General features: G+C 32.0%; 2 protein-coding genes and 1 long non-coding RNA gene across 5 annotated transcripts; 1 reads left to right on the forward strand and 2 right to left on the reverse strand.

The window, feature by feature from the left end:
- Nucleotides 1–4,939: 4,939 nt before the first annotated feature.
- LOC144569180 (proliferating cell nuclear antigen-like) lies at nt 4,940–6,849 on the forward strand. The gene is made up of 4 exons (XM_078319398.1): nt 4,940–5,316; nt 5,396–5,548; nt 5,650–5,747; nt 6,489–6,849. Exons 1-4 carry the CDS (start codon nt 4,992–4,994, stop codon nt 6,705–6,707), a joined length of 795 nt encoding a protein of 264 aa, XP_078175524.1. The 5' UTR covers nt 4,940–4,991; the 3' UTR covers nt 6,708–6,849.
- Nucleotides 6,850–7,952: 1,103 nt separating this feature from the next.
- Nucleotides 7,953–9,380, reverse strand: LOC144566911 (uncharacterized). The gene is made up of 2 exons (XM_078316957.1): nt 9,004–9,380; nt 7,953–8,925 (listed from the first exon to the last, which is right to left on the reverse strand). The coding sequence occupies exons 1-2, from the start codon at nt 9,315–9,317 to the stop codon at nt 7,953–7,955; spliced, it is 1,287 nt and encodes a 428-aa protein (XP_078173083.1). The 5' UTR covers nt 9,318–9,380.
- A 1,130-nt stretch (nt 9,381–10,510) lies between these two features.
- Nucleotides 10,511–16,376, reverse strand: LOC144569189 (uncharacterized). Of its 3 annotated transcripts, XR_013516001.1 has the most exons (7): nt 15,732–16,375; nt 15,144–15,321; nt 14,396–14,495; nt 13,541–13,607; nt 13,300–13,347; nt 12,349–12,467; nt 10,511–11,231 (listed from the first exon to the last, which is right to left on the reverse strand). It is a non-coding gene; the product is annotated as an uncharacterized LOC144569189 (long non-coding RNA). The 3 variants fall into 3 exon arrangements; XR_013516000.1 differs by having other exon boundaries at nt 13,304–13,347; nt 15,144–16,376; XR_013515999.1 differs by having other exon boundaries at nt 15,144–16,376.
- Nucleotides 16,377–24,541: the final 8,165 nt, after the last annotated feature.

The following is a 24,541-nucleotide window of genomic DNA, read 5'->3' on the forward strand; positions in this document are numbered from 1 at the left end:
TATGATTTTTCATTTTATTTGCTCAGCGCTAATTGCTGATGGTATCGTCCCATGATGTAACAATAAACAATTTATTTTTGCTTCATTAATTCATTTTTATTGGTATATCATGGGACGATACCATGAGCAATTTAGCATGAGCTAATGAAATGAAAAATCATAGAATGGACAAGAAATGTAATCCAGCAATCAGTTTTTCATTTGGTAATTTGAAGATCCAAAATTCAGATTCAAAATGCAAATTTGAAAATTTTCAAAAGTAGGAGGATCCTGACGTACGTTTTTTGTTTTGAGGAAAATTTTATTGAAGCGTGCATTCTAAAATTAATAACATGTTATAAAAACAGTATCATATTCGTCCATGCTGCCTTTTTCATGACTCCATAATATGCGTTCTGAGAAAAACAAGATTCTACTTTAGCTCATCCTAACCGTTCAAATTTTACCCACGGCTTGGATTAATTACTTGAATTGTCTCTTCCTTCATGTCAAGCTGACATATTGCCCGATCTCCTATTATCTTCCAGTAAAATAAAGAATTACTATGTCAGTACTTCAGCGGGGAAGGTTAAAGGATAAAAATTATACATTATTTAGCAAACAAAGAAAGAGAAATTGGTTGGGATCGATGAAGAGCAGGGGCGGACCCAGTAGGGTCATGATAGCTGTTCTTTCTGAATTTTGAAATTTAGTGAAAATCTACATGTTCAAACGTTTGCTCCTAACCTCTTCTGAAATTTTATGTGTCCTTTTTTATAATTTTGATTTGTAATTAGTGTTAAATTTATGGTTAGAATTATAATAAATTTTTTGAATTCTAATTGGTAATTAGAATTAAAAGTCAAAGTATTGGAAATAAGAAGTTAGAGCATTGAAAATTAGAATTTTTTTTTGTTTTTGAAAAAGACCATAACAGTGACTTTTAGGATACTGAAAATTAGAAGTTAGAGCATTGTTTTTTCATCTAGTTCTCAATTAGCTAATGAGTTTGAATTTGATTAACCATTTAAAATCGATTCAATATTTTTTTTGCCCCCCTTGGGAGTGCAAACAAATCAAATAGTGGTAAACCTATATATGTATCTGCTTTTGTTTCGAATACTGTTCATATATTAGACGGATACATATCAGATATTGTATCTGTAATTTATATTAGAAATTTTTCATGTCTAAACCGTTCAGTTTGATATCCATATTAAAATGTGCTTGGATATCAAATTTTATATTTTTTTAGAAAATTTTTCTATTTTTTAAATTTTTTTGAAAATCACGATTTTAATAAAACAACGATTTTCAAAAATTCTAAAAATATAGTAAATTTTCAAAAAAATAAAATTTGGTATACAAACACATTTTAATATGGAGAACATGTTGAGCTCTTTAGATTGACTGTTTGAACTTTGAATTAACGGTTTATAATCCAATGTACAAGAAGAGCTATACATTGCAATGCACCATAGCCCAATTCGATTTTTGAATACAGACAAATATCCATATCCGCACATATATGTATCTAATTTTTTAATACACACAAATAATATCCAATTCGATTGAACCCCTAGCCGCTCCTCCGAGCGAAAATTCTGAATGCTGAGAGAGTTTCATGTCACAGTTTATTTGGTGAATGAAGAAGATGAGAAGTATAAAGTAAAGAAAACGAAGGAGAGAGATGGGCCAAGCAACTCTGTTGTGGGCTGAGAAGAGATATTAATATGGGCTACACATTTTGTAAAAGCTGCTGCTTCCAAATCTTACTTTTGTTTTTAACATTTTGTCTTAGTTAATTACGTGTATCTTTTACTGTGGAGACGTGTTAGAGTGAGACATCATCAAACTAGTAGAAAAGGAAAAAAAAAATAGATGGAAGGAACTAGTGTTTGGTAAACAGGCTGGGTCGGGCGGTTCGGGCAAAACCAGGGCACGGGCATGGGTAGCCACAGTTACAGGCGTCACGGGCACACGGGTACAACGGGCTGGGCATCACGGTGTTTTTTTTTCAAAAATCATGCCCTGTCCGTTTAATACTCGTGCCCGTCACAGGTTCGGGGGCAGGACGGTCCGGGTACGGGGGGCCGGGCGGTCCGAGTCCGGACCGGTTTTTTTTTTCTATTTTTTTGTTTCTTTTTTTTCGGTTTTTTTGTTTTGTTTTTTTTTTCTTTGAAAATTAATAAATTATAAATCCAAATTCATACCAATTTAAATTCATTTGACATGGTTGTATATTTGAACTCAATAATTTTTGTTATAATAAAATATAAATTAAAATTTTCTTAAATCAATTACTTTAAAAATAATTAAGCTTTTATTTTAAAACAATAGATTAAAAAATAAAAGTTACCCTCCTCTTTTAACCTATTAAAAAATAAATCCAACATTTTGAAAAATAAATCTAACCTGTTCAAAACAAATCTAATTACTTCACTTATTCAAAAAAATAAATCTAACATCTTTATTTAACCTATTAAAAATAAATTCGAATTTTAAAAATAAAATCTATCCTATTCAAAACAAATCAAATTACTTTACATATTCAAAAAAAAAAAATCTAACATCTTTATTTAACCTATTAAAAATAAATCCGAATTTCAAAAATAAAATCTAACCTATTCAAAACAAATCTAATTACTTCACATATTCAAAAAAATAAATCTAACATCTTTTATTAACCTATTAAAAATAAATCCGAATTTCAAAAATAAAATCTAACCTATTCAAAACAAATCTAATTACTTCACATATTCAAAGAAATAAATCTAACATCTTTAATTAACCTATTAAAAATAAATCCGAATTTCAAAAATAAAATCTAGCCTATTCAAAACAAATCTAATTACTTCACATATTCAAAAAATAAATCTAATATCTTTTATTAGCCTATTAAAAATAAATCCGAATTTCAAAAATAAAATCTAACATATTCAAAACAAGTCTAATTACTACACATCTAACAAATCTAACATAAACTAAATAAATCTAACAAATCTAACATAAAATAAATCTTACAAATCTAATTACTTAACAAATTTAATAAATCTAACATTCAATAAATCTAACAAATCTAATTACTTAACATTCAATAAATCTAACATTCAATTTAAATTCTAAATTTCTCTACAAAAATAAATCTAACATCAAATTTAATTTTTAAATTACTCTACAAAAATAAATCTAACTTTCAATATTTCAATCTAACAAAATTTAATCTAGCAAAATTTAATCTAACAAAATATAATCTACCAAAAATTAATGTTACCTTTTTAATTTCACGGAAAAATCTTCGAGAATACCTTCGTAATTCTGTTTCTGTTTGCGTGTTTGCGTTTATGTATTTGTTAAATTAACAACTATATTTTTTTTAACAATAAAATTAAAATTGGAGAATAATAAAAATATTGAGATTGAGATTTAGAGAATAAGATATGAAAATATTGATAGAGATGTGAAAATTTGTAAGGAATGAGTGTATATTTATATAATTTTGTTTGGAGGGATTAAAATTTGAATTTTAAAAAAAAATTGAAAAAAAAACGGATAGGGGTCCGGGTAGGAAGTAGGGCTGTGGGGCATGGGGGGAATGGGGAGAATTTGAGTTAAAATTTTGAATTTTAGACCAAAAAATAAATAAAAAAATCTGCCACGGGCTCAAGGGTAGGGCCATGGGCACGGGTTCACGGGCACGGACTCACGGGTATTGGTTCAAGGGTATGGGGTCCAGGTTCTCATGGGTTTTTTTTCAAAAAACTGGGTCCGGCCCGTTTAATACCCGTGCCCGTGTGCCCGTGTGCCCGTGTACCTGTGCATACCCGTGGCACGGGCACGGTCTGGTCCGAGCACGGGCACGAGGAGACCGGTCCGAGTTGGACCCCCGGGGGCATTTACCAAACACTAAAAGGAACTATCCAGAAACTAAGAATTAAGTTGTTTCTTTATTTCTTCTTTTTCTTCTTTTCCTCTCAAGTTGCTTCCAATTTCGTTTTAATTACTCAAAAATTGAAAAAAAATATTCAAAACAACATATTGGGTTGTGACATTTCATGTTCCCTCTATTTAGTGATTTCAAAGATTATTTTTCTAAACTGCAATGTAAGATCTAGAGTAGAACTAGGATGTTCTTAAGCTCACCAAAGTGTTTGGTGAGTTTAACTCCAAAACTCATCAAATCAGTTTCAAATGATGAATCCGTACCGTTGGAACCCGCCTACCTAATGAGTGATGCGTCTATATGTGAAAATTTTAAACATTCAAATTAATTTAGTATAAAGTCAATTGGTCAAAATTAGAAGGTTAATAAATTAATTTTAGTGCATTCACTTTTTGAACGTTTTTTAACTATTTAACTTTATACTAAATTAATTCGAATGTTTAAAATTTTCACATGTAGACCCATCACTTGTAAGATATGTGAGTTTCAACGGTTCGGGTTCATTATTTAAAACTGATTTGATAAATTTTGGAGTTAAGCTCACCAAACACTTTGGTGAGCTTAAGAACACCCTAGTTCTAATATTAAGGAAAATTGCTTACGTGCAGCTCCAAATATATATATATATTGAGAAATAATAAGCAGCCACACCCACATTCTTCAGAGTTCAGACCCAAAAAAAAAAAAAGGAATAAATAAATAGGCAGCCACATTCGTTATTCCCACGCACTGATTCAACAGATATTTACTTCATGCCAACGTGTTACTTTACTATTGGAAAGAATCAGCTAGTTCTGAGAATTGATACCTCCTGCTTTTCCGTCGCAAATACGGAACCATAGTTCGACTATGCACATCCCTCTCTTTTTTAAAAATTAACTGGAGAGCTCTTTACAATCATACGTCCTGAATTACACAATTGAACAGAACCGGCTTCACCATTCATAGAACCACTGGCGAGGATTCAATTCAACGCCTCCTCTCCTCTCTGTTCCTTCGACTCGACGACTTCTACTTCTCTGGTACAAATACTCCTCCCTTCACCTCTCTTCATCATCAAGTCAGAAGCATGTTAGAACTGAGGCTATCACAAGGTGTTCTTCTCAAGAAGATTCTAGAATCCGTGAAGGATCTCCTCTCAAACGTCAATTTTGATTGCTCCTCTTCCGATGGTCTATGCCTCCAGTCAATGGATTCCAGCCACGTGGCACTCGTATCTCTCCAATTGCTTCCCCATTCCTTTGAAAGGTTCAGATGCGATCGTAACCTCACCATGGGCATTAACCTCGCACACTTGTCAAGGCTTCTAAAATGTGCAGCAAATGAAGATGTAATCACGATCAAGGCCGATGATCAAAATCCTGATACAATGTCTCTCATGTTTGAAAACCCGAGTGAGTTCTTAGTTTCATTTTCATGCTGTGATCAATTAAGATGTAGCTATTTAAGTTGTTACCAGTATTTTTTTTTCAGAGCATGACAGAATATCAGACTTTGAAATGAAGCTGATGGATATTGAATCAGAGCATCTTCACATTCCTGATACAAGTTATGAAGCAACAGTTAGAATGCCTTCACAGGAGTTTGCACGGATTTGCAAGGATCTCAGCACAATTGGAGATACTGGTACTTACTGTTATCTGTTTAAAGTTGTTACTGTTTCTCTGCATCATTTGTGTTCTTGTTCTTGTTCTTATTTCTTATGTGCTGTTCTTTTATTGTGGCAGTTGTTATATCTATCACAAAGGAAGGTGTAAAATTTTCAGTAAGTGGTGCAATTGGGAATGCAAATATCATATGTCGACATAACATCTCTGTAGTCAAGGTAATAGGCATTTCAAATTTTCAATATCAGTCAAGGGTGAATTCAGGATTTTTGTTAGGGGGCAGAAAAATAGCAAACCGGATTTAAATAGCCAATTAGGTTCAAACCCATTAGTTAATCGGATACTAGATAAAAAATAATGTTTTAACTTATAATTTTCAATACTCTGACTTATAATTCTAACTACCAATCATAATATAAGAATTTCAACCTTAAATTTATTTCAAATTACAAATCAGAATTTCAGAGGGGATAAAAAAAACTTTCAGAAAGAAAAGTCGGTCGGACCAATAAATATCTGTAAAAATTTAAAATTCAGGGAAGAAACTGCCCACCTGGTCTAACGTGGGTCCGCCTTAAGTTACCAGTAATAAATTAGATTGTTGTATTGTATCTATCCATCAGTCATACTTGGTATTGAGACACACCAGTAATAAATTCTGAAATTTCAAATTTTTCATTATTTAATATTTTTCTATGTTGAAACAAACTCTTTAAAGAGATCACAGAACCGTAGATCAAAAGTTGAAACGAGATAACGGGTAAAGATTTTTCACAACACAGTTTTGGCTTCACGCAGCGCATGAACCATATGGAGTTTTGTTTATCTTCTATAGTTTGTGCATTGCATGAAGTCAAAACTTCTCTGTTAAAATCTTTACTCCGAGATAACCTCATAAAACCATAAAATCTGCGAGAAATCTTTCATATTTGACAATATAAACCGATCAATTTTTACAGCCAGATGAATCGACCGTGATAGAGATGAAGGAACCGGTTTCGCTCTCCTTTCCTCTTCGATACCTCAATTCCTTCACAAAATCGACACCTCTTTCGAGCAATGTAATTATAAGCATGTCGCATGATTTGCCAATGGTTGTAGAGTACAAGATTTCAGGTGCTGGATATATGAGATTTTACTTGGCACCTAAGGTTGAAGATGAAGCAATGGAGGCTTAACAATTTATTATGCTATTGTATTGTATTGTATAATTTTATTATTATATTCTTTTTCTATAAATATTTAGTATATAGGCATTTTTTCCATTGGATAATTAATAATTAGTAACATATTTGTTTAAATCCTTGTGGTGATTTTAGCTATGTTTGTTTCCTCAGTAAACATTTTTTTTTCCTTGTGGTGATTTTTTGCTTTTTTGTTTTTTTTTGTTTTGCTATCTAATAAACCCTTATGAGTTATGACACATATATTTGAAAAATATTGAATTAACAAAAAAAAACTAAAGATGTGCTATCAGTTCTTATAAAAAAAATTAATAATCTTATCAAAAAAGATGTGTTATCAGTTATTTAAATAATACATCTATTAAATTTTAGTCCATTTAAAATTTGGTCATTTATCCACTAATATTTTACTGCTAAATATTTAAATTTTTTGATGAAAGATAAATGTCTTTCAAAAAGGCCAAAATTTAATACACATAATATTTAATTAATTGAAATGTATCTATAATATATTTTTGTTAATGTAAATAATATTTGTAAATATAGTAAAATGCATTATAAAAAATAGATGAATGTTCAAGTTTGGGTCCAAGGCTCCAAGCCCGCTCAGGTCAGAATGAGATATGATCTCTGATTTGATTTTCTATTAAAAGATGATTGATTGAATAAATGTAAGAGTTAGTATAATTTACAAGGATTGTTTCCAGAAATCATTTTCGGGTGAAGATTTTGAAAGAGTAACTTTGTTGTGCACTACGTAAACCCAAAACGGTTGTCCCTCACAGACTGGTTCCCAACGCAGGGGCGATCATCAGAAACAACAATAGCACTAGTTTCTTGTCCCCTGTGTGCTTTACAAAATTAATTTTATTTTACTTCACTTTAATTATATCCATATTTTCTTTCATGTAATAACTTGGGCCTTGGGCTGCAGGCTGGGTTGGGTCTCAAGCCCAGGGCAATAATACTCTTTTAATTTCAATGAATTTCACTTGTCATTCCCTGACAAGTTCTCCAAAAAAAAAAAACTTGTACCAACAATATCATTGGTGTCAATTATTTTTCTTTTTTTGAAAATCTCGCAGATGTTGCGAAGTGGTGAGGGAAGCTCTTTTATTACAATTTTACATCAAATATCACCGCAATTGAATAACAGCAAGGAGCTAACAATGTTAGGTAGTATTGATTGAATGGGGATCCCCTAATACTTAAACAACCAATACAAACAATACTGATACATCAATCCGCTTTTAAATGAGGAAGGTTATCCTCAGAGTCGTCAGAGTAATCCTCTTTCAGCAGTAATTGTCGAGGCCGCGACACTCTACGGCGGAGGCCGTGCTCTAAGGAAGGATAAATATACTTCAGATTCCTCCAATTGATTGTACGGAACAAATCATGCGCTGATCGGGGGACACACACTGGGATATAATCAATAAGCTTATTTATTTCTTTCCAAAAGCCAGAGGATAAAATCAGATTCCTCAAATTATGGATCAATTGAAGGCAGATCACACACTCGTCGAAGTAAAAATGATTAGAATTCAGAGTACTCAAATTAACTGCAGGGAACAAATGAAGCACTCGGGCATTTAATGAAAGTAGGGATTTTAATTGAGAGAATTCATTAATTGTACACAAATCATGAAGTTCGGATTCTGGTAGGTGGGAGCAACCCACAGAGTCTGGATGAAGTGGGAATTGTGCCTTCAAAAGCAGAGTTGTATTCTGGTGGGTGGGCGGCGCTTGTGCAAGCTGAGAGGGCTTCACCGAATCATGAGGTTCGGATGCTGGTAGGTGGGAGTAACCCACAGAGTTTGGATGAACTTGGCATTTCGCTCTCTCAAACAGAGTTGTATTCTGGTGAGTGGGCGGTGCTTGTGCAGGCTGAGAAGGCTTCACCCACTCAATCAGCACCTTTGTGACTTTTCGCTGCACAGCCATTATTGTGACGAACGTGAGCGCAATAAGTAACAGTAATGCTTCTGCGAATGCCAGGCCATAAAAGACATTTAAAGAAAAGTCTCGAGCCCCCTTATTTGCTTCTGTTTGGCTGAAATCCTGTGAGGCTAGCCGCATCATGGAGAGAACAACAGAAGTCATGATAGAGACAAGATTCCACCAGTAGAAGAGTCTGCTGATGAAACCAATCGGGATCGCCAATTGTTGGATATTGTCGGCTGACAAGGACTGAGTAGCCTCAGTTAAAGACCTTAAATATTGATAAGAAAAATTAAAGAGTGATTCATAATTAATTTCAAGCAAAATTAAAGTTGTCATATATCTATACCCTGTGTCTGGGGGGTAGAAGTAGCGCCACCACCGAAAACATACTAAAAAGAACAAGACGGTGACGGACACACGATCCTTTGTTTCCACAGTGACGAAAATCCCACCTTGCACCAGCATCAGCACCACCCACCCACACACCAGCACTCCCAGCCTGCTGGCCCCCTTCTCCAGTAGCTTTGGTATTGGAACGAACTTCTCCTGTGCTCCTACACCGGTCGACACGAGGCTTCTGTTGTCGCCATTGTTGTTCTGCATCGAGTCTGATGAATGCTGCTGCTGGCTGGAGGGCATGTCAATTATTACATACGCCATTTATATTGTTCTGTTTTTAAAGAGAACCACTGAGAATTAAAGAGATTTTTTCAAATGATTTACAGGGGTACTTGGTTTTATAAAATCCAAGTCAAGGGTGAGAACGCGTAAACCCTGAACCCTTATCCCCTTGACGTCATCGGAAGACTTGATCTAATTATTAATCTCTTACATATATAATTATATTAAGTAATTGGTTCATTGTGACATTCCTATTTTTTTACATTTAAGGAGCCTTCTCAGAAACTCAACAAAAAAAAAAAAAAAATTGCACTAGACTAGCTAGTCACTTCCAGGGGCAGACTTAGAGTAGAACAGGGGCCCCCTCCTCCTTGGATTTCGAGTTTTAGTGGTAATCTACCGGTACTGATCGACTTTGTCTTTCCTTGAAAAAATTTTTGCCCTCCTCTGAATATTTGATTTGTAATTCGAGTTAAATTTAGTGTTAAAATTAAAATAAATTTTTTGAATTATAATTGGTAATTATAATTATAAGTTAAAGGATTAGAAATTATAAGTCAGAGAATTGAAAAATGAGCAGGATTCAAATGCACCCAAATTTTTGTGCACCCAAATGCACCATATCTTTCAAATTCTTTTTCTTCGTTTTCAAAGTCTGAATAGTCAATCCGAACCATTAGATGCGATCTATATATTAAGATGTGCTTGGAGACCAAATTTTACATTTTTTTAAATTTTTTTACTATTTATTAAGCCACTTTGAAAATCGCTGATTTTACATTTTTTTGGACCATTGGATCAGCGATTTTCAAAGTGGCTTAATAAATAGTAAAAAAATTTCAAAAAATGTAAAATTTGGTCTCCAGGCACATCTTAATATGTAGATCGCATCTAACGGTTCGGATTGACTATTTGGACTTTGAAAACGGAAAAAAAGGATAGGGTGCATTTGAGTGCACAAAAATTTGGGTGCATTTGAACCCTCCTCTTGAAAAATATAAGTCAAAACATTATTTTTTTATCGACTACCCAATTAGTTAATAAGTTTAAATCCGATAAGTTATTTAAATCCGATTCAATATTTTTTTACAAAAATCCTGAGTCTGCCCTTATCACCGCCCAAACTAAACAAAACAAAAAGGAACCTTCTCAGAAACCCAATCACATGTAACAACCATGATTTATGAAAATAGTGTTTTCTCAAAAAAAAAAAAAAAAAAAAGGGGCAGGAATTCCGTCAAAAAAGGGATATAACTAACTGTTAGTTACATGCATCCGATAATTAAACATTAGTCATGATTCAAAGCCAAAACAAAACATAATTGAATTTCAAATTAAAAAAAAAATTGCCTCACTGACCAAGAATATTTTTCCCGGTTCTAGAAACCGGGAATTTAATTTTCAGTTTCGGAGGTTTCAAAATTGAAAATAAAATTTGCTGAAAGTTAGCTTGGAACCGCCAATTTTTTTTCGGTTTGAGCAGATTTCAGATTCTTAGTCAGAGGGCTGTAGATTTTGAATTTTTTTTTTTATATTAATAAAATTTTCGGTACTCCGATCTTGCCTCTCATTTAACCTTAACAAAAGAAAAACAACCAAGAAAGCAGTAGAAGTCAGGGTTGTTGCATGCGTGTCATTCCAAGAAAGCAGACCACTTCAAAAAAAATAACCATCTACATGAACAAAAGAAAAATAAAGGTTGTGAGATCTGACAACCTAAAAAAAACTATAACAAAGACCTATCAACTCAAACAAGTAACAGCCAAGTCAGCTTTGGCTGACTTCTACTGGTTAAGTACACCAAACAGCTAATAGGGGAAGAAATAAACCGTGCAACAAAAAAAAAGAATATATTGTGAAGGAAACTTATCTTACAAGCGAAACCGGAAGGAAGTCGTGGTTCTTTCATTCGTGTCATTCCAAAAAAGCAGCACACTTCAAGAAAAGTTTCATCTACATAAACAAAAGAATAACTCAAATATCTGTACTAAACAAGAGTAAATCTTGTGAGATTTGACCCCCTAAAAAAAATATAACATAGACCTATCAGCTCAAATAAGTAACGGCCAAGTCATCTTTGGCTGACTTCTACCAGTAAGATACACGAAACAACCAGAAGGGAAAGAATTAAGCCGTGCAACAAAAAAAGAAATGATATATTGTCAGTAAAAAATACGAAGATACGAACCATTTTTATTTGATATAAGGAACATAGAAGTTGTACTACTGCAAGAAGTTGGAAGCTGACTCGTAATCTTGCCATGACTAACTTCTCATATAAAGGCAAGAGGTGATAGATTCGACAAATTAGAGAAACATTTTTCATGTTAATTTTTATATTCATGCAAACCTAATATAGCTTTGTAAACAATGCAACTGTTGTTCCACCATCTAGTTACCATTACATTTAAAAAAAAATTGAGCTGGGCAATTAGGGGTGCTAATGAGCGGAAACTCGCTCAAAACTTGGCCCGACCCATTCATTCTTTTATTAAAACCTGACTCGGCTCAACTCAACTTTGAAGAGTAAAGCCTGACTCGGCTCAGTCCATTGGACTCTTTAAGCTCAGCCCGAACTCGACTCAAACTCAATTAATTGTAGTATATTTGAATGACATGTTTAAAAATTCGGTAACATAATTTATAACAGCAAACTGAACAAATAAGTTGAGCTATTCTAGATACTAAACAAATTCGGTAACATAATTTATAACAGTATACTAAACAAATAATTTATAACAGTAAACTAAACTAAAAATTCGGTAACATAATTTATAACAGAAATCCAAAAACAACAAATAAGTTCAAATTATAATAGTAAACTAAACAATCCATGAATTCAAAAACAAAAAATAACCAGAATTCAAAATGGTATATGGCCCAATTAGATACATTCTTCATATTACAAATCAAATGTTAATTAAAATCCATGAGAATCAACATGCTCAAATTTCCTAACAGTCATAAGACTAATGATGTCCCTGACAGTTGCAAATAAGACTTATCAAGAAAATTAAAGTAAAAAAATAGAAAAGTACAGTTCAACAATAAAAAAAAAAAAAAAAGTGACCTTCAAAAGAAACTTGTGTGAATCAGCAGCTGTCTTGATCCAGTGGTGTAATCCAAATGGTCAAGGGAATAAGACAACCCAGTTGCAGCTGGAGGGTCCAAGTAGATTATACTAGAGACCTGACAACACACAAAATATTATACAATTACTCAATAAAATGAAAAATAAAAAAAACATATGAGGAAGCATGCATGAATTACCCCTAAATGAAGATCAGGGTAGGTTAGTTGGCAAACCAACCAACCAGTATAAAATTGTCTAAAACAAGACTGGGTTAAATAATAGCATCTGACATATTTACAGGAGATACCAGATTATGAATTTGTCATAGCCAACAAGTGTAAAACTAACATTTCATATGCACAATTGTTCATTAAGCTCCTCCATATACTGTCATAATTACAAGTTATACACACCATGCCTAATATAAATATATATACATATTAGAGTACTAGCTACTTACTGACAAGCTTAACTGACTAACCTGTAACTGAAATAGGACCAAAAGCACAAATTTACAAACACCATGCACTAACAAATTAATACATCTTTATTAACCATAAACAAAGTAAATAGCAAAATATATGGTAGTCTCAAATTTACATATGCTGTGTGTAAAAGTAAAACAAACTAGGTACAAATTGATGGGATTATCTGCTTTCATGGTACCACTGATACACTATAATCAAAACACACTGTAGCATTTAATAATTAAAACAACCAGTTTTGCTTGTCAGTAACCTTTTGATAAGAGAGAAAGTATTTCAGAGAACAAAAGTTTTGCTTGTCAGTAACCTTTCAAACCATGATAAAATACAGAAAATTTGAGCTTTGCAAATTGGACCTTGAGATGTTTGTAGCTCAGATGGTATGAACTGAATATAGACTAGTTTCTATTTTATCCTAGAAAGAATTTACAAAGCAATAGGAAAACATGGAGGGAAGTCACACCTACTTGATTATCTGCAATGCTATCATTGAAGCTATTCTTGTCTGGAGCTGCAAAGGGAAACAGTGACATGTAAGAATCAGAAAAAAAAGTATCTATAATTCTCATTTTGTCTTTGACTGTTTGCATATCAAATTCGTATTTACATGAGGAAATCAAACTGCTTGTATCTTGATTATGTTTTCTTGTACATATGATTTACTTGAGAGAAAAATTATTTACAAAAAACAGAAAGAAGTGCACCTCTTTGTGCCAACACTTTCTTCTTTTCCTTCAACTACAGAGAGGTTCTCTCTTTCTCCAACTCACTCTATAAACAAAAATTGATTTCTTCAATTGTGAGACAACTTTATTTTTTTAATCAAAATGAGCATTGTTTTTTCATGAGACTGTAGGTCAAACTTCGAAAAAAGACAAGTTAATTACCATGCCCCAATAAAAAAACAGACATTAAACAAAAATAAGGAAAGAGAAGAGGGCATTAGCACTAACTTGCCAGTTAATACATACCAGCCTTTGCTGGAGTCCGTATCCTCTGAGATATCTCAACTTTTGCGTGACCGACGTGTCCGGTGCCTATTTGGGGGTGCTGTAGGGGGTCAGTATTATGTGTGCTTTGAGATTCGTGTAGAACGTATTTAAACGGTTGGGATTTTCCATGAAGTCACGCAAAGTTTGAGATATCTCATAGGATACAAAATCCCTTTGCTGGTACAGTACAAAAGTATCAAAAATACAGAATAACTTAAAATTGGTTACCATTCTATTCCAAATACATACAGATATTTTTTAATTCAAAACATACATTTTTTGTGTTAAGTTTATCTTTTGCTTACCAGTATCATGGATATCAGTGCCAGTATCACAAAAAGATAGAATCGGATTGGTACTCGATAGTTTCAAAATGTGGCAGTAAATGATAAATCACTGTATTGGATCAGTACCAGTATCATGGTTTAACAAAACCCATTAATCACTTAAAAACCTTGAACCTAATTGTAATTTAACAAAACCTACAAAATAAAATCAGTACCAGTATCATGGTATACTATCCAATTTAAGCAGCTCAGAGAAAGAGAGAGGAGAGAGAGAGAGCACCTGAGAGGAGAGAAGATCGAAATGGGAAGCTTGGCTCGGATCAGATTGACTCGCTAAGGGAAACGGAGATTTATTTTAAGTTCAAGCCGAGTTCATCTGTCTATAATTCAAAAGTTAGATTTACCATTTGAACATTTTGCATGCTCATGCATTGAATAGATCAGTAGAGTATGTGGCTCGTTCATACAACATTCACAATACACCAAGAATGTGATGTTGAGCATGACAGATCCAAGCAAACTAGTTTTGGGTACAAAACAAGATTGAACAATGAATTTCAAAACAGTATAAAACAAAGATAGAATGCATACATTTGGTGCCATGATCAAACCCCAGCCAGTATAACATTTCACAATGCTAATGAACCACATATCATGTGGCAATGACCTGCCTACTTTTAACACAACGTTGTCAGGACCCAAATTATATTGTCGTGCCATTTCATTATCTGTAATCAAAGTCTACTAATTTAATTGCAAAATCTTCGGACTAACTAAAACAGCTGGAAGGACATTTCTTTCTGAGAAGGATCGAAAGGGGGAAGAATCGTCGGAGCGAATTTGTGAGTGTGTAAAAGATTCATTCATTTCTTGGATAAAGTTCCCTCACCATACCTTGATTTTTCACTAACCTTTACTCAAAGACATCGAGCTAATCCTATCAGGAGTCTACGCACGTAATTGGTAATATTTTTAATTAATGCAATTGTGCATAAACACGTGCAAGTAGACTTGAGAACAGGGATTACCTGATCAAGCTGCCCGAGACGGGTTAGGATACAGTCAGCTTCAGAATCGTCATGGTTAGGCCAATGCAATCCCAAGCTCCTTTCTCATTCGATCCTGGAGAAGCTGCTTCAAAGTTTCGGCTGAGTACACAATGTTCAGTGCAGAGTTGGGATCCCTCATTCCATTATTCTCTACAACCTGCCCATCACAACAACACAAATTGAAATTCAGCCCACTTTCCAATAAATCAAATTCTTCAACTTCCTTTCTTGGTTTTTTTTCTTTGTTTTTTCTTGTGGCAGAGTTAGTAAATTTTTCTTCCAACTTTTGGTATAAAAAAAAAAAGTATTTTTCGTGAAAAATATAGAGCGAAAGAAAATAAAGTAGCATGTGTAATGTTGAGAACTAACTTAATTCAGAACTCGTAGGTTATGGTGGTAAACAGGAAAACCAATAATTTTTGTTTATTGTTTTTGCTTGGTCATACATAGGGCACTATATTTTCAAATAGCTATATACAACTTGCATATATTTTAAGTTTAAGATGATTTTACAACAATTAAATAAGATTAATTTGAAACTGTAATAAACATGCTTTAATATTGTACCTGCTTTTGCTATATGGTTGGTATTGTCAGTAGCACACTTGGCATTGTTTTTCTGATACAATTTCCTCTAAATTTGTTCTTGCCCCTGTGCATAGTGAAAGGGACAATTGTGCAAATCAAGAATCAAACCAGGTGAACTGAAGATCTTATATTGGATTCTAGAGACGTACCAAAAAAATTCTTACATAGGTCAAATTTGTTTGGCTTCAAATCAACAACAATGATGCACAAAGCTCCTGCCAGCCTAACTCCCTGGACAGCCTAATTACCCAAATAAATCACTCCATACTGAAGCTCAACTTTTAACAACTCATTGAAAAAAGAAAGTGAAGAATGTACTTACCACCAAGGCAACAGTTACCAGAACACAAATTACCACAGTAAAACCCTTTAGTGGTCTTGCAACATTACAAGTACCATGAAGATGGCTCACTGCAGCTGAGAAATCGATGCGTCGGAGCGTCGGAGCGTCGGTGAGCCGCAGCGTCGGATGGCTTGAGAAATCGATGCTTTAGGCGCGGTAGAACAAGAATTTGGAAAAGGGCAAGGAAAAATGGATTTGGGGAAGGAACGAGGACAGGAGAGGGAGAGTGGTAGCTTGTTTAACACGATTAGTGAGCTTATTAGGAAATGTGGAGAAGTGAAATTATTCTTTAATTAATGAGCGGTGAAAAAAAAGATACGGAGAACTTCCTTTTGCGGTGAAAAGATCCGAGGAGATATCGAATTCGCATTCTCTGAGGTACCTTGTATCTATCGTTAATTTTTGGAAAAATCCTAACCGTTAAAATACGTTCTTGACGAATCTCAAAGCTGAAATGATACTGGCTACTCCCCAAATAGAAATCGGACACATCGGTCACACGAAATATGAGGTATCTCAGAGGATACGCACTCGAGATACTTCGGAGATTTAATTTTATGCATTACGAATATTTAAATTAAATATTCATCTTTACACAAGTATACTGTTTGACTCTTAAGTAAATAGCTGATGATATTTTTAAGACAGTACATCAATCCTAAAAAAAATTTATAAAGTGAGATGAACACGTCTTTTTTCATTTAACGGGTTTATTTTTATTTATTTATTTTTTAAAATTGTGGAGCAATCAAAATTTGTTAAACAAAATAAGTACGAAGGAACTTCTAAAGTAGCTATTAAGTAAAAATAAATATTATTAAAGAACAAAGTATTTATCAAACAATAAATGGAGACCTCCATTTCATTCCCTACTAGAGGAACAATAGCTTAGTTTCATTCTTCTTGGAAGAATTATTTTCTGTTTCTGTCAGTAATTGATCCGTTGTGCCTTGCTTGTTTTATTTGCAGTACAACACTAGTTTGTTTTATATGATTTGCATTTTCTATATAAACGATGTAATAGTAACTTGATGAACATACAAAACAGATCAGAATCAAACAGATCTATTTTTCTTTCTTTCTTTACCAGAAAATACAAATGAATAACAGCATATAAAGGTTTTCAGTATTTTATTTCAAATATTAAAGCAACACACAATATCATGAAACTTTTAATAGATTAATCAAATAATGTGAATTCATCTTTATATGACAACAAATATTATAAATTAAGTTGCAATTAAAAGAGATTAATTGAATCATTAAAGAGCGTTTGAAGAGTGTACGAGATTAAACTTATCAATTGAATTACTCTTAAATTTTCAAAATTTCAACATGGATTAAGATTTTATTAACAGACTTTTGATTTGTTTTGTTATGTTAGTTCATCACGACCCAAATGTACTAGGAGCGTCTCGATTACAACAATCATAGAGAAATTAAAAACAGTTATAAAGTAATATATGGAAATTAAGTTTGGTTTTAATTTATAAATTTGAACATCCATAAAATGAAATCTCAATGTCTTTTATATTAGTCTCTCTCTTATATTTTACTTTTAAAATAAAAACGATTCTTTTTGCAACAACATGTCAATTAGAAAATGTTTGCCTTAAAAAAACTTTATTTTCTAGCAATTGTTGTACACCCGAGAAATAAAAATAGAATATGCCACCTTAAATTGAAAATTGGAAAGAAAACACTATATATTAGCTGAGGGAGGGGCTACAATTTCTAATTGAGCTGTTAAATAATAAAATTTTAAATAAAAATGATAAATCTAAACGGTTGATCCTCTTCAATTTCATGAGCATTGTATTTTTAATAAAAAATACTGTGAATTTTTTAATTAATTTATATTAGATCAAGTGACCAATCTAGTTAATTTTGATAAATTAATTTTAATGCGTTTATTTTTTGACAAATTAGTATAGTATAGATTAAATTCAAAATATCATAACATTTTATATGGACACATCTCTCGTTAGAACAAAGAAAATTTATGGTTCCAATTTGATATGTAACTTTTAAAAATTTGAAATATAGATAAATAATTTAGGTTGTGGCATTTTGTAGTGGATAAAAAAAAATATGCTGTTGGAATCCTTCTCCGATAAAAAAAATATTTGTATAGTGTAGGTGGAAGTAGAGATTGAAATGATTTTGAATTATAAAAGCTCATACAATTATCTGTATATGTATATTAAACCATGTACTAGCGTACCAGTAATAGTGATGCACCAGTTCCAGTCAGAAGAAATATTATATATGAATAAGCAATTTTATATCAAAATTGCTTATTTTTATTGTGTGTTCATATTTCTAGTAGTACCATTCGAGTTTTTTTTTTTTTAACAGTATCAGTGAGGTATAACAAGCAAAGTTGAGCGGGTCAATTGCAAATTTGCAACTATTTTAATCAGTGTTGTAAATAACGGTAATGCGGTCGTCGGATTGATAGTGTCTCATCAAACGATTAATTAGAAATAATCGGTTATAGCTGAGAATAATCGGTCAATTAGTCGGAAAAATCTATAACAGTACGACTAATCGACCAATTATTCGGTCTAAACGGACGTTTTTTACAACATTGGTTTTAATTGTTGATGTATTGGCTAATAAGCATTTAATTAAAAAACTCTCTATTAAATTTTTTTTGTGGTATTAGCGTTGATTCACACAAAGTAAAACTGTTAGGGAGAACTGTATTTGTTGGCACAAAGGAGGTGACTCATTTTTTGTTGGATGGTAGAGAACGAAATAGACTGAAGGCAAAGTACATGTAAATGTGTATTTTCATAATTCTATTTGAATATAATATATTAAGAGTGAGTTTATGGTAATATGCATATCACGGGTTGTTACCGTGCTACGGCTCTATATTTAAGTTTTTAAATCCTAACTGTCGATCCGAACCGTTCATCTTGTTCTCCATATTAATATGTGTTTGGAGACCAAATTTTACATTTTTTGAAATTTTTTTACTATTTTTTTTAAATATTTAGAAAATCACTTGATCTGAAAATTCTTGACCATCCAAAAACAGTGATTTTCAATAAATCTAAAAAAATAGTAAAAAAATTTCAAAAAATGTAAAATTTGGTCTCCAAACACATATTAATATGGAGAACAAGATGAACAGTTCGGATCGACCGTTAGGATTTGAAAACTCGAATATAGAGCCGTAGCACGGTGCCAAATCGTGATATGCATATTACCATAGACTCACTCATATATTAATATATGTGTTCTAATTTATACATCACACAACTTCAATATGTACATATGAAAAAAATTTAGCTCATGTTTGATGGTGGAGCGAAGTTAAGAAGGACTCTCTGTTACTCCACATATTATATATTTTGTTTGATAATTTAATTCACGGTTTAAATTAATCTATCTAGATATATAATAAGGTGTTGAAAAATGAACCTCTAATTATGACAGTGAACTCTACCGATAAAGTAAGTGTGAAATAAGTTAATCCACCTAGAGAAGTAAAGTAATTTACTAAATTGAGTCAATTAACTCATCTCTTATTCCACCTTTTCTTCTTTTATTTCTCATTTGACTATTTAAATGTGAAGTAAGAAATTAACTTCGCATATTACTCCGCAACCAAACATGACCTTGTGGTTTTTTTGAAAAACACACGGGTCATTATCACAGTGACAAGAATCACAATATATTGGCGTTTAATTTGTTTTTTTCCAGAACTGAACTCTGAATAAAACACACGGGTCATTATCACGTTTCCGAATTGAACTCTGAATAAAACGTGAATCACGAATTATTCACGAGAAAAACAAGAAAAAAATGCCAATTTTTTAAATTCTTTTTTTGTAGGATTATTTTTTTGCAGAATTATTTTTTCTTCTTTATTGTACCAAATAATTCTCAAATTATACCTAAATTACGAATTTTTAATCCTACTGAACCGAATTCAAACTGTTCGCTTGTCACCATGGTCACTATATTGTATGAGTTACCAAATGCAAAATGTCCTCCATATCAAATAGCAAAGTTTTTTTTTTTTTTTTTTTTTTTTTTTGCAATTTGCAAGCCCGTAGGCAGATATATTAACACAAAGGTTTGGCCATTACATTAGTTTATAGTAGAGTATAGCTCAGCCCCAATCAGAGCAATTTAAAAACCTGGACTAAACAGTGTCCCTAGATTAGAAGAAAAAGAAAGGTAACTAGCTTCATGGTAACAGCAAGGGGTAAGTGAATCCTTGATAGCTCCCATCTCTCACTTGTGACTTTGCGCTCTAGCAGATTTGTCATCTGAGAGTATTTGACAGTGTGTAGAATACACAGGATATGATACCTTCCGATTTTTTTATATATATCCAAAAAATAAATAAAATTTAAAAAAATAACCAACTAGCTATTGAAATTGCAAAACTACCCAAACCAGTTAACCAGTAACCGGACTCAAATCAAATTTCTGGTTAACCAATTCCCGGACACGTTGAAATAGTCCGGTTAACCATTAACCGGAAATTTGATTTGAGTCCGGTTATTGGTTAACCGGATTTGTGCATTTGTGCATTTTGCTTTTTTTGTTTTGTTTTTTTTTAAACATAATTTTTTTTTTTTTGTATTAAAATATTAGAAATGTTGAATATATTTGTTTGAAAATAGATGGAATACAATATAATTTGATTTATTATAAAGACTGCAACAAATAATCCAGATCAATATTTTTCAGATCGGATTTTTCGCGGCTGTAAGAAAAATTAATATATTTCTTTATGTGTTATTGGAAAAAAAATAAAAATGCTTAGATTTCGAGTTATTGATTCCTGTTCAAAAGTCACTTCTAGGTAATCTAGAAAATATTATGATCTTTCTAGTACATTTAATTTATTAAAAGTTGTATTTATTTTGAGAATTATTTTTGAGTAACAATCATTAAATAAATTAAAATTTTTGTTTTTTTTTTCAAAATAGATACAACTTTTAATAAATTAAATGTACTATAAAGATCATAATATTTTCTAGAATACCTATAAATGACTTTTGAACCGGGATCAATAACTCGGAATCTAAGCATTTTTATTTTTTTCCAATAACACATAAAGAAATATATTAATTTTTCTTACAGCAGCGAAAAATCCGATCTGAAAAATATTGATCCGGGTTATTTGTTGCAGTCTTTCTAATAAATCAAATTATATTGTATTCCATCTATTTTTAAAGAAATATATTCAACATTTCTAATATTTTAATACAAAAAAAAATTTGTTTTCAAAAAAACAAAACAAAAAGCAAAATGCACAAATGCACAAATCCGGTTAACCAATAACCGGACTCAAATCAAATTTCCGGTTAATGGTTAACCGGACTATTTCAACGTGTCCGGAAAATGATTAACCGGAAATTTGATTTGAGTCCGGTTACTGGTTAACCGGTCTGGGTAGTTTTGCAATTTCAATAGCTAGTTGGTTATTTTAAAAAAATTTATTTATTTTTTGGATATATATAAAAAAATCGGTGATACCTTTGTCAAATACCATAAGAGACGCCCTCCATAGTGCTATTGCTTCAGCCTGAATGGCACATCTCCTGGGTGGTTCTATTGCTTTGGATAAAGCAATAGGTACATATCCTAAATGGCACATCAGCCTAGTGTGTACATATCTTAATTTTATCGAAAAACACAACAAACATAAATCTAAAAAAAATATTTCTCATATTTTTTTAAATTAATTACTTCTATTTTCCGCACATCAAAATAGTCTCTTAGGCACCATAACATATATATAACTTTTTTTTCTTAAATGCACTTTCATAAATCCTTAAGTTTTATGAATAAGTTGTATTTTGCGAATGTATTAGGTTCAAATTGTACGAATTTGTTTAATTATGTTTAATAAAATGGGAGGTATAATTTTCTCATGGCTATGCCGAAAGAGAGGTGTGCTTTATTCCTTGTATGATCAGGAAAAATATATATAACTTTTTTTATTTTATTATTTTGACTATTCTAAGTTTAGCATGTAAAGTATGCATCCATTACATTTGTCTAGACCCAGTTATAAATTGATTAATTGATTGTAGTTGTCTTACAATAATATATATAGCAGAATTTGCGACTAACATTGATGCATCTTAAATCTGAATACAAACATATGATACAATATATATAAATCTCGTATGCACCTCTAATTAACTCATGCATCAACAATTTCAATTAAAAGCATTGTCAGACATGATTAATTTTTTGAAAACATATATATTATATTAAACAATTAATCAGAAGACATACAATCATATAAATAAAAATACCGCACAATCAGATGAGATTGCAGTATGGTAAATATGTAATTTGAATTTATACATTAATATTAGTATTAAGGAAATAAATATATAATCAAATAAAACAACAATTTATTTTCCCCAGTATCATATATAACGAAGAAATTTTGCTGCAGCAGGTTGCCTGAAATCGACGGTCAAACAAAGCAGACCAGTATTTGGGTCAATGATAAAATACTTACAATGCGGAAGGTCGAGATCTGCCCCATCAAAGTGCAAAACAAATTTTGGTAAATTAAATGATGAGTTCGATGGCGCTAAAAAGCATAAATCAGCACCGAAATTAGACCCGTTAACCACAGGAAACTTAATCTGTGATATGAAAGCGTTTATCACAACATTATATCCTGCTGTTTGCAAGTAAGTGATGGTTGTGCCAGAGTCAATTATCGTACTTTTCAACGACTAAAGTAAGCTCTGTTTAGATGAAATGTGACATAGGCACAATAATCAAGCAAAAAATAAAAAAAACATAGCCACAATATTCAACGCTAGTAAGACGTATGACGTGCGTCTCATAATTACTAGTATTAATTAGGCCGCAAAGTTACGCTGGTAGTGTAGACTGTAGAAACTAGAAAGGCTTCAAGTATAATTATGTCGGGTTGCCACTTCCTTGCTCTGCAAAAATAACATTCCGTCAAGAAAAAAGGATATATAGGATCGAGATTCAGCTTGTAGCCTTGGAAGTTGGAACCTTTATTTTCTCGTCTCTGTGTATTAAGAGATTTATTTATTTATTTTGACCTGATTCTATCCGAGATTTTTAAAAATATCCAAAAAAAAAATTATTTTAATAAAAATAACCAGCTTCGAACTGAAATTTTAAAACTATTCAAACCGCACAAAAAATCCGCGCTCCGGATTAATAATTCCGGTCCACGGAAAATTTCCGCGCTCGGACCTTTTTTTTCACATTTTTTTGCTATAAATAGGGTGGATTCAGATCAGAGAGAGAAGTCAGAGAGAAAGAGAAAGAGAGAAGGAGAACGAGAACGAGAGGAAGAGAAGGAGACGTTCAGCTGCTAAATCAGGTTTTTTTTTTTTCTGCAACTGTTCATATACTACGTATTTACTATTCATGTACTGTTCATGTATGTATTTACTATTCATACAATATTCATATACGTATGTACTATTCATATAACGTATTTACTGTTCATGTATTGTTCAGATACGTATACGTATTTACCAATTCATATACTGTTTACATACTATTCACATACTATTCGTACACTATTCACCTACTATTGGGTAAAATTCGCTAATTGCGGTAAAAATATGCTAAATTAGGCTAATATGCAAAAAAAAGGGTTATTCGGGTAAAATATGCTAAAACATGCCAAAATATACTCAAATATGCTAAATTATGCTAATATGCAAAAAATCGGGTAAAACATGCTAAAACATGCCAAAATATACTCAAATATGGTAAAATACGCTAAATTAGTCTAATATGCAAAAAAAGGGTTATTAGGATAAAATATGCTAAAACATGTCAAAATATACTCAAATATGGTAATAGTAATGCTAAATTAGTTTAATATGCTGAAACATTTTATAAATTCAGTCTCAGTAGGTAATAGTAATGCAAAAGTGAATTTGACTAATTTATTACGATGGGTTCAAAATTCAATGGTCCGAATTTGACTAATTTTTGTATCTATCTTAATAAATAGTAAAAAATTTCAAAAAATGTAAAATTTGGTCTCCAAGCACATTTTATTGTAGAGATCACATCTAACAGTTTGGATCGACGATTTGGACTTTGAAAATGTAGAAAATGGTTGTTGTAACTTGTTGTAACTCAAAAATTGTTGTAATTTGATCCATCCTCATATATGTATATATACAAATGAGTTTATAAAAAAAAAAAAATTGAAAAATCTCATTTCCAGAAAAATATTTTCTAGTTTTGGGACCAAAAACCAGAATTTTTTTTTTCCAATTTTAGGATTGAGTTTAAGGAAAAAAAATTTCCGGTTATTGATGTTGAAACAAGAATTTTTTTTATTCTGTTTGAATAGTTTTGGAAATACTGTCGGGATTTGAATTTTTTTTTTTTTTTTTTTTTGGATATAAATAAAAAAATCGACGAATTTTCTCTATAAAAGAGCAACTAT

The sequence above is a fragment of the Carex rostrata genome, chromosome 2, assembly GCF_964058835.1.
Source record: "Carex rostrata chromosome 2, lpCarRost1.2, whole genome shotgun sequence".
NCBI lineage: Eukaryota > Viridiplantae > Streptophyta > Magnoliopsida > Poales > Cyperaceae > Carex > Carex rostrata.

Coding starts and splice junctions, on each gene's coding strand:
- LOC144569180 (XM_078319398.1), top strand. CDS start 4,992: ATGTTAGAACTGAGGCTATCACAAGGTGTTCTTCTCAAGAAGATTCTA. Junction 5,549..5,649: donor CAGCACAATTGGAGATACTG/GTACTTACTGTT, acceptor TTATTGTGGCAG/TTGTTATATCTATCACAAAG. Junction 5,748..6,488: donor ATAACATCTCTGTAGTCAAG/GTAATAGGCATT, acceptor CAATTTTTACAG/CCAGATGAATCGACCGTGAT.
- LOC144566911 (XM_078316957.1), bottom strand. CDS start 9,317: ATGGCGTATGTAATAATTGACATGCCCTCCAGCCAGCAGCAGCATTCA. Junction 8,926..9,003: donor TTCTACCCCCCAGACACAGG/GTATAGATATAT, acceptor TCAATATTTAAG/GTCTTTAACTGAGGCTACTC.